Genomic DNA, 10,751 nt, shown 5'->3' with positions numbered 1-10,751 from the left:
GCTACTGCTAATACCCCATCGGTCCCAACCATCTGTAGAGATGTGATCTTTCTACATATTGCTACTGCTAATACCCCATCGGTCCATTATTCTCCACACCGTCTGTAGAGAGATGATCTCTCTACAGATTGCTACTGCTAATACCCCATTGGTCCATTATTCTCCCAACCATCTGAAGAGAGATGATCTCTCTACATATTGCTACTGCTAATACCCCAGTGGTCCATTATTCTCCCAACCATCTGAAGAGAGATGATCTCTCTACAGATTGCTACTGCTAATACCCCATTGGTCCATTATTCTCCCAACCATCTGTAGAGAGATGATCTCTCTACAGATTGCTACTCCCCAGATTTCCTCTTCACTTGTGACGAGTTGTTCCTTATTTTTTTAGAGTATATGTTCTCCCCGTCTTAGTTTGGGTTTTCTCCGAGTTTCTTCGGTTCTCCCACAGTCCAACCCCCAATCCAACATTCAATCAATAATAAATATGTTTTAATATCAATAAATTATTATTTTATCCATTTATGAGATTATGTTATTAAGATAAGTTTCTAAGTATGGCACAGTGTTGTAGAAAAGGTATGTTATTATATTTCAATTATAATTTTATATAAATCAAATTTTGTACACTAGTATAAGGGTGGCTGTGGTTGTGTGGTAGAGCGGTTGTCTGCCAATCGGAAGGTTGGTGGTTCGATCCCTGGCCCTGCAGTCCCATGTCGAAGTGTCCTTGGGCAAGACCCTGAACCCCAAGTTGCCCCCGGTGCTGCGCATCGAAGTATGAATGTGTGTGAGTGTGTATCTGATGAGCAGGTGTGTAGATGTGTGTGAGTGTGTATCTGATGAGCAGGTGTGTAGATGTGTGTGAGTGTGTATCTGATGAGCAGGTGTGTAGATGTGTGTGAGAGAGTGTTTATCTGATGAGCAGGTGTGTAGATGTGTGTGAGTGTGTATTTGATGAGCAGGTGTGTAGATGTGTGTGAGTGTGTATCTGATGAGCAGGTGGCACCTTGTACGGCAGCCTCGGCCACAGTGTATGAATGTGTGTGAATGGTGAATGTTTCCTTTATGATGTAAAAGCGCTTTGAGTAGTCGTTAAGACTAGAAAAGCGCTCTATAAATACAGCACATTTACATTTATACTACTAGTAAAATACTAGTAGCTTAACACCAGAAAGAAACAGCTTTAAGAGTAAAATCTTGTCTTCAATCAGCGTGTTGCTTCTTTCAGGTAGCTACCGCAGTGAGAACGAAGTCAACCCATCCGATGACCTGGACTTCAAACACCACAACTACAAGGACATGAGACAGGTCGGTTTTTAACTCAGACTAATACAAAATAACATGTGCCTTTTATAATTTGTTATAGTGGAGCTGACCGTCCTGTGGGAGGAAGCCATCGACGAGGTTGTGAAAAAGTTATGATATGCAAACTTTGCTGCCGAAGCAGAGTGCTGTGGACGTTTCTGTCCAGCAGGAGAGGAATTATCTTGGAGAGAGAGACTTGTTGAGACAAAATAAAGACACAGCTGTGCAACTGAGTCAAGGTTTGGTCTTCGGTGAAATTTAACTATTCCCTGCAGAGAATAACCAAGTGGGAAGACAGTGTGACAAAGTCTTGTTAAATTAAAACAGTAGCATCCCCGTCTTATACCCTGTTTCCCTAGAGGAGAAAAGGACGTATTCTTTCAAAATACGTCTAATCTTACAGACAAGTTGGAGCCCCTTAATGACCCTGGACTTGCTTTGATGATACATAGCACTGGACAAATGTCTTCTTCAGACTCCATGGTATTGTCCTTGCAGAGACTAAAAGTCTCTCCTTCAAGTAAGACACACAAGGAAGGGATTTTAAAAGTCATGCAACCTGAAAAGCATTGTACTTGAATAATCCGAATAATAATAATAACACATGCATATTATAGAAGGATATATGAAATCAAGCTCGAATGTAATTTTCCCATTACAAGCGGAAGGAGACCGTATGGGGGGCCAAGTGCCCTCATGGAGCCTCCAGTGCGACACACACCCAGGTCTGGTCAGCCTGTGGTGGGCCAGCCTCGGGTGAGGGTGTCTTGTGACAAAAGGCTGAAACACCCGATGAGGCCGGGGTGCACAACTGATGATGTGTTGTATTGGAGGAACCAAGGCGGTCCTCCCCGAATCCATCCCCTCCCAAGAGGCCATCTCCAACAACAGTGCTTGTGCTGAAAATCAAGGGACCCTAACATCTGGTCCTACTAAGCATACTACAGCAACAATATAACAAATGCGTTTCTTTTTTGTAGATGATGAAGGTGATAAACGAAGAGTGTCCCAACATCACCAGGATCTACAACATCGGTAAAAGTTCTCAGGGCCTGAAGATGTACGCCATGGAGATCTCCGACAACCCCGGAGAGCACGAGACAGGTACGAGACCGCTGAAGAACGTCCCGAGTGTGTCAACGTGACACGGCTCAGTCAAGCTAACGGTTTCCGTTGTCCCCCCCCCCCCCCCCCCCCCCCCCCCCCCCCCCCCCCCCCCCCCCGTCTCTAGGTGAGCCAGAATTTCGGTACACAGCCGGTCTGCACGGGAACGAGGTGCTGGGTCGAGAGCTGCTCCTCCTGCTGATGCAGTTTCTGTGCAAGGAGTACAACGATGGGAACCCCAGGGTGCAACGCCTGGTGGACGGAGTGAGAATACACCTGGTGCCCTCGCTCAACCCCGACGCTTACGAACTGGCCTTCGAGATGGTACGTTGGAACATAGATTAAACAGAACTTAAACTGCAAAAAGTAGCTAGATTCTGGGTTTCCTTTGAAACCAACGATTGAGACCCTGAATTCATTATGTTTACTGAGGTAATAAATCAAAGGAGAAATAGGCTCATTTTCTCATAGAATTCTGTAGAAACAGAATTCTTTTGGAGTCAGTGGAGTCTCCCCCTGCTGGAAATCAGATGGGATATAGGTTTACCCTCTGGTTGTCTTCGGGTCTAATTTGACTCCTTTTCGAAAGGGTTCTATATCACAAATTTGGGTTCCTTTCAAATAAATTGTCCAAAAAACTAACGTGGATGGCTCCCAACAACGCTCCTCACAAGTTAAGTAAATAATCAGTTCCCTACTTTTATTGAATTCGGGTGTTTTTTGTACATTTTATAGCATTTGGAGAAAAGAATTATTGATAAAACAACTTGTGTGTGACAAAAAAAACGTCCAAAAAAGACAAATATCAAATAAAAGTGAATAAAATGTAAACAAATGTATAAAGAAAATGTGACAAAAATGCCGAACAATGTGACAAAAATCTCAAGAAAAGTGAGAGATGTAAAAAAAAAAAAAGCTTTAAAATTTGAAAAAAAAAGAAAGAAATCACAAACATTTTAAAAGGCTCAGAAAAAGTCAACAAATGTTGAAAAAGTGACAAAAACATCGTGAGGAAAGACACAAGAGGGTCGAAAAAGACAACTAAAACGATTAAAGGTTTTTCATTTGAAATTTGGACTCAGAAAAACCCAAATTTGCAGGTCGGTGGGAAGACAACACGAGGGTTAAGGCTGCACTTTTCAGACTTTTCAGTAAGCTTTGTTGTTGTTTTTACAGTCTATGACGGCAGCCTAGTTCCCATTGCATCACACTTCCTCCTCTGGAAAGCCGTCTAAGAACGTACTTTTGCAGTGTCTGAACATTTTCTGAAGTATTTATTTACCGATGCTGAAATGCTATGCACGTAAACAACCCTTTCAAAATGTTCTTTGCGAGCTGACATGGTCCTCCTCCTTCTCCTCCAGGGCTCGGAGATGGGGAACTGGGCGCTGGGCCACTGGACCGAGGAAGGTTACGACATCTTCCAGAACTTCCCCGACCTGAACAGCGTCCTGTGGGGAGCCGAGGACAGAGGCTGGGTCCCCCGCGTCGTGCCCAACCATCACATCCCCCTCCCGGAAAACTTCCTCAACGGCTCTGTGAGTTTGGGCCCATTCCCCACCATTCGATCCTCCGCAATGTGCTGACTCAAACATGTCTCTGCTTTTTGTTTTTTACAACAGCTCGCGACTGAGACAAAAGCCATCATTTCCTGGATGGAGCGCAACCCGTTTGTGCTCGGAGCTAATTTGCAAGGAGGAGAGAAACTGGTCGTGTACCCTTTTGACATGCAGCGTCCAGCAATTTCTGTAAGGCTATTTCACAAAGAAATAAAGATATGAATCAAGTCAACACCCATATAATAACCCTACAACCCTTCGATGTTGTTAAAGCTAACCGACAGCCAGCGGTGGAGAAGCAACGCCAACATGAACGAGGAGACGTGGGCTCGCATCCAGCGGCAGAGGGATGGGTCTCTGAGGGAGACGCCAGACGACGCCATGTTCCGCTGGTTGGCGATGTCGTACGCCCACAGCCACCTGACCATGACGGAGACCTACCGCGGCTCTTGCCATGGCGACGATGTCACCGGGGGACAGGGCATCGCCAACAGAGCCAGCTGGGATCCAGTGGTGGGCAGTAAGTGTTGACACAAGAAATAGTAAAAGGATGTGAATAAGCAACACCAGGTATCCCCCTTATCCATCGATGGATTCACCTGTTTGGGGTCCAATTCAAGAGAAGTGAGTGGCGTTACATTTGTGGTGCTCCAACATGTCTTCTCTGAAACAGTGTCCTGGTCGTTTTTGGATAATCCACAAGTCTCATGTGGCGTTTTTCCACTGCTGGTAGCAGCTCGCCTCGACTCGCCTCGTCTCTGCTCGACTCGCTGCATTCTGCGTCCGTTTTCCATTGCAGATTGAGTAACGCCTCAGCGTGGCTGGTCACCATAGCTACGCGTGATGACGTAATTTTCAACGCGACTCACAACAGCACGTCGGCTACTCGCCACAGCCAGAAGAAATGTTTTGTTTCAAAAGAAGCTGAAGGAAGCAACGAAAATAACAGCTGAAAAATATACAGACCGTCTGGTGGGCGTTCAATGTCCAACTGATGAAACCTCTGGTTCTGACCTGCTGGGCTTTGTATAATCTTTATGAGAGTCACGGACAGTCTTATGACAACGACTGGGATGCATCTTGTTTTTCTAAAGTAACCTAAAGCCCCTAACAGCCCCTAACAGCCCCTAATAGCCCCTAATAGCCCCTAACAGCCCCTAATAGCCCCTAATAGCCCCTAATAGCCCTTAATATTGAACAGTTGTAAAGTTAGAACAGTGCAGAGAGTAGATAATCCGGCGGTGTCCGGCTAGATTTGTTTTTAAATGTCCCGTTTGTTCCGGACACAAACTCCTCACTCTTGTCTGCTAACAACGCAGTGACCCAACCAATCAGCGGTCTGCATGTTTCCACGTGACCTGTTGGTGTCGCCTCAGTACGCTTGGAAACTCGATTTAGGTAGTACTAAAAAAAAAGTACCTGGTAGCAGGTCCCAGGGACGTTTTTTCGTAATGGAAAACCCAAAAAGGCGAGTAGACTCGAGGCGAGTTGAGTAGATACCACGCAGTGGAAAAATGCAAATAGTTTCTACCTTCAATAAAAAAAACAGTTCTGAAACCTGATGGCAGGTGTTATTTTGGAAATAAGTGTTGCTGTTGAGTTTGTCGAATGTCACGAATTCACGCATTGAAATGTCACATCACAAAACCAGTGTACCTCCGCGATAACAGTGGTGGAGACCTGAACAGATGGCTTGAAAACCAGCTGCACGGTGGAAACCACCGTGAGTAAATGAGCTGATCAGCTGATCGTTTCCGTGCCAACAGGTATGAACGACTTCAGCTACCTGCACACCAACTGCTTCGAGCTGTCCATCTTCCTGGGATGTGACAAGTTTCCCCACGAGAGCGAACTGCCTCTGGAGTGGGAGAACAACCGCGAGGCTCTGCTGTCCTTCATCGAACAAGTGAGAACTGAACTGATGAGCACGAGACCCCTATAGAACCCTATGAGACCCTTATAGAACCCTATCAGATCCCTATAGAACCCTATGAGACCCTATAGAACCCTATCAGATCCCTATAGAACCCTATGAGACCCTTATAGAACCCTATCAGATCCCTATAGAACCCTATCAGATCCCTATAGAATCCTATGAGACCCTATAGAACCCTATCAGATCCCTATAGAACCCTATGAGACCCTCATCACACAGACAATCTCCTAAACCTAACCCTGTGTTCTCCTCCCGGGTCAAAACTGAAAATTAACACTGTTTTATCACATTTTTATGCTTTTTTTTCCACATTTTCTTCATTTGTGTAACAGTACCATCAGTATACTGCACACATCACTGACATCAACATATCACCACTAGTTTTACACTATTATCTTTTTCAATTTCATGGTCGAGAAACCTCATTTATGTGAAATTATATCTTTTTTGTGGGAAATAAAACACCTAAAATTCAATAAAGTAATGAACTGATCTGTAGTTTAACTTGCAAGCAGCGTTCAAGTTTTTTAGTTAAAAAGGCAGAAATGATGAATTATTCTGACTACTAGTTAAGATCAGAGCATGTTGAGTGAATCTCAAATTCAATGAAAGTAATCATTAATTTTAACTGAGGAATGTTATATGGAATCATCAATGTCTTTTTTGGGTAATTTGGTTGAAAGAAATCCATATTTCTGGTATAAAACCCTGTGAAGCGGGTCAGTTTGACCCGAGGACAACACGAGGGTTTAACAATGGACTGAAAGCGATGTATTTGACTGTTTAATTGTTTCATGACGTGCGCTGTCCTGTGCAGGTTAACCGAGGGATAAAGGGTGTCGTGAGGGACGTGGAGGGGAATCCGCTGCCTAACGTCACCATCTCTGTGGAGGGGATCCGGCATGATGTCAAGACGGGTACGTCTGGTACTAAAACACTCTGCATGACATGAACGTTTACAACACATTCGCATCAACAGGGTTTGTATATTGTACAAAAACTTCTGCACAACAATCCGCATATCCTGTCACATTCAGATCGGTCACGACAGTTCAGTTCAGCGGTCGTTAGGAGGCGGTTAACCCTTGTGTAGTCCTCCGAGGTCAAAACCTGACAAAAATTTGACATTTTCATCCCTTTTTCAGACTTTTTTTCAGTTTTCACTAACACCACCTTACTAGTTTTACACTACTTTTTGGAATTCATGGTCAATAACCCTCATTTATATAGAATTATACCTAATATTTGAGTTAAAAAAGCAGAAATTATGAATTATTTAGACTAATAGTTAAGATCAGAGGAAAGAAAGTGATCAGTTGTATTTATAAAGAGCGTTGGAAGGAATCCAATGACTTTTTTGTGGTGATTTGGTTAAAAAGAAACTCATATTTCAGATATAGACATTTTTAAAGGGTCAAATTTGACCCGAGGACAACAGGAGGGTTAAGTTTAGTCTACCAAAGGAGACTGTAGGTGACTAGTTAGACTTAAAAAAAGTTTGTGGCTTTAATTTGGCTTCCAGTGACGTAAACACCTGTTTCCTGGGTGAAAGTCTTGTGTTTTCCCCAAAAACTTCGCTCCCCAGCTGGAAAGCCCTGTGTTTTAATGCCTAGTTAAGATTAGACAAAAGATTGTGGTTCAACTCCGACCTGCGGCTCTTTGCTGCATGTCATTCCCCCCCTCTCCCTCCCCTTTCATTTCTTCAGCTGTCCCGTCAACAAAGGCCTAAAAATGCCCCAAAAAAGTCATGCGTTTTACCCTCTTTACTTTTTCTGGAACCCATACTTCGCCCCCCCTTACACAGATCTTCACACTCTCATAAAGTGGATGTCATTCGGTTGCATCCAGTATTAAATATGTGGAATACATACAGTACGATTATAGTGCATTGCTTTTCGTAGTTATGTGTACAAATGGTTCATGAGCAGAACATTTGATTTCTGGACTGTTGGAGCTCAATCCTGCTCCGGTCTCCGGGGTCAGTCAATTAATCTCAGATGTGGATGTGTGAATCCCTTTTATTGCGTAGAATATTCTAGAGACAAAGTCACAGAGATCAAGCTGTCACGGCTGTCCCCTAAATATGTCTGGCTCTTCGGCTCTTGTACTACCCCTGGTCTAAGGGGACGGGGAGGTCTCTAGATCCCAGTGGTGTGATATGTTCGTGTGCTTATTCGTTATCTGTCAGTTGGTATGTGACTGAAAGATCCTGACCTTTTCAGGACCTGCAGAGCAAAGACAACACGACCTGTTGCACGTTCAGCTGGGCTGGAGAGAGGAACTGGATCCAGACTCAGGAGGGATCTAATCATCAAGTCCTGCTTCTGACCCATTTAGCAGAGCTGGGTTATATCCCAATGGACCAGAACATCTTATATTATAGAACAGAAGCATTGCAAAACAACTTAATGCATGACCAACATGTCTTCATTTATGTTGAAATAAGGCGTTTGCCTTTTAGCTTAAATGTATGATGTGTAATGTAAATCACACACAAGGTTTGAACACATCTAACACGTGTGTAGAAAGAGCTCCTAACCATTGACCTACACTCATTCCAGCTCCCAGCGGCGACTACTGGCGGCTGCTGAACCCCGGCGAGTACCGGGTGACGGCCAAGGTTGACGGCTACACCCCTCAGACCAGACTCTGCATGGTGGGCTACGACTCGGGGGCCACGTCCTGCAGCTTCACCTTAGCCAAATCCAACTGGGACCGGATCAAACAGATCATGGCGCTCCACGGCAAGAGGCCCATTCGACTGGTCCCCAAAGTCACCGCGGTGAAAACCACCGCGCCCAGCAGCCCGGCGACCGCCACCGCCGGCGGCTACGGTCACGCCAGCGCGCAGAACGCAGAGCGACTCCGGCGGCTCCGGATCATGCGTCTACGGCGGCTGCGTCAGCAGAGACTACGAGCCGGACTCGGCACAACTCCTGCTACCATGACAACAACCACAACCACCACAACGACAGCCGCCCCGACAACAATACCGGAAACAGAGAGGACAACGTCCTGGTACGACTCCTGGTTCCCGGTGGACAGTTTGATGACGGAGAACCCGTTCGACCGAGTCGACTTTAACCCGGAGTCCACGCAGGACTATCCCTTTGAATACACTATTGATTGAATGTAACATTCAGAAAAACCCCACATCTCTGTATACTTTACTAACCACAACACCACAGCTTTAATAAAAAAATATAAAAAACACATAGGTCGTTAATTATTCAGTTCCCAGAAAGTTTTCACTCGTTGGCTGAACTTTGAGTGTTTTTCCCCGAATGATTTGATCCATTTTCAAGGCACTTTTTGTTGTTTTTCCCCACATTTTGGGACATTTTTCCACTTTTTTTTAGTGTTCCTTTATAATTTTTTCCCCCAATGCTATAAGTGGAGATGAATGTGACTTTAACCCTTGTGTTGTCTCCCATTGACGATGCAATTTTGGTTTTTATGGGTAACTATTTGGTTTGTCTTTTGTTGACACATTTGTCCCTTTCCCGACGTTTTTGGACACTTTTTCCAATGTTTTTATCCATTTTTTCTTTGCTTTTTGACGCATGTTGTTGTTTTTTCCCACGTTTTTGGACACTTTTTTAGGGTTACTTTATCGCTTTTTCCCAATGCTATGAGTGGAGATAAATGTGACTTTAACCCTTGTGTTGTCTCCCATTGACCAATACAACATTAGTTTTTATGGGTATGAATTTAAAATTAAAACTATTTGGTTTTCTTTTGTTGACACTTTTGTTGCTAGGCTTTGCGGCCCGAGGGATGAGGTGAGTGTGGACTCAGTTGTGTGTTTGAATCTGGTTTTAACGCCCCCCCCCCCCGCCCTTTGAAGGCAGGTTTCGCAAACTATGGCAGGCTGACAACACCTGTACTGATGCCAGATCCTGCTGCAGGTGAACAGTGTTATAATCTCAACAAACAGGGAAATGACTCGAAAGCACAGGCGTAACCAAAAGTGGTTTTTCAGTTTGTGTTCTTTCTTTTTTTGTAATTGTTGCTTATTTCAGAGTTTGAGACGTCTTTTTGGATTTTTTTTGGGACAATTTGTCGCCTATATATATTTTCTTTTTTAACACTTTTTGCAGTTTTTTTCTGTTTTCTCACCTTTTGAGTTTTTGTCGTTTTTCGAGGGTTTTTCAGATGTCTTCTTTTTGTTTTTTTGAATACACAACCTCAAGATTCAAGATTTCTTGTCATACCACAGTACACTGTAGTACAAAGTAGTACGTGCAAAGTTCACAGCTTAAAAGAATACAGCACAGAAACAATTAAAAACACTCTAGAATAGTTGAGTTATTAGTTATATGAATTAAAATAAATAAAGGCTTAAATGCTTATATTGGTGTGCAGAGCATGTAAAGTGATAAATATAACTACAAAACGTCTAAAAAAAAAAGATCTAGATATTAGATACATACAGTTGGGAAGCAGTATAAAGAATGAATATCCATATTTAAAGTAAAATAGTGTAAAGTAAAATCAACCCCCCCAATGTTGAACCCAAAGCTCCAGCCTGGCTCTACAGACAGTTTAATCACAGCCAACGCTTCCTTGTGCATACTGAAACAAAATAAAACGGACAAATACAATCGTTTCCTCGTGTGTTTCTTTCCTGCTCCGACCATCGGAAAACATATCAGGTATCGTTTCATGTTTCAGCAAACGGAGCGGACATGTTCCTCATTGCTCAGCGGCAGGAAGTGGAATCAGATGTCCAAAAACTGAATTCAACTTGTGACCTCTCCCCAGATCTTACAGGGAGGTGTGTTCAGGTGCATTCTGGGCGTGCTGGTCTTACAGGGAGGTGTGTTCAGGTGCATTCTGGG

The 10,751-nt window shown here is 43.8% G+C and overlaps 1 protein-coding gene across 1 annotated transcript in view; it reads left to right on the top strand.

Moving 5' to 3' along the window:
• Window positions 1-9,510, top strand: part of aebp1 (AE binding protein 1) — a 22,788-nt gene extending 13,278 nt beyond the window's left edge. The window contains exons 9-17 of the mRNA XM_034897009.1: window positions 1,235-1,314; window positions 2,292-2,415; window positions 2,543-2,739; window positions 3,780-3,953; window positions 4,038-4,163; window positions 4,248-4,494; window positions 5,741-5,880; window positions 6,728-6,827; window positions 8,472-9,510. Of these exons, the coding sequence (XP_034752900.1) occupies window positions 1,235-1,314; window positions 2,292-2,415; window positions 2,543-2,739; window positions 3,780-3,953; window positions 4,038-4,163; window positions 4,248-4,494; window positions 5,741-5,880; window positions 6,728-6,827; window positions 8,472-9,040 (1,757 nt within the window). The 3' untranslated portion in view covers window positions 9,041-9,510. The remainder of the gene's footprint in view (window positions 1-1,234; window positions 1,315-2,291; window positions 2,416-2,542; window positions 2,740-3,779; window positions 3,954-4,037; window positions 4,164-4,247; window positions 4,495-5,740; window positions 5,881-6,727; window positions 6,828-8,471) is intronic.
• Window positions 9,511-10,751: the final 1,241 nt, after the last annotated feature.

Source organism: Etheostoma cragini, chromosome 16 (assembly GCF_013103735.1).
Source record: "Etheostoma cragini isolate CJK2018 chromosome 16, CSU_Ecrag_1.0, whole genome shotgun sequence".
Taxonomy (NCBI): Eukaryota; Metazoa; Chordata; class Actinopteri; order Perciformes; family Percidae; genus Etheostoma; species Etheostoma cragini.
The sequence above is the reverse complement of the archived record's forward strand: the minus strand, read 5'-3'. Positions and strand labels throughout refer to the sequence as shown.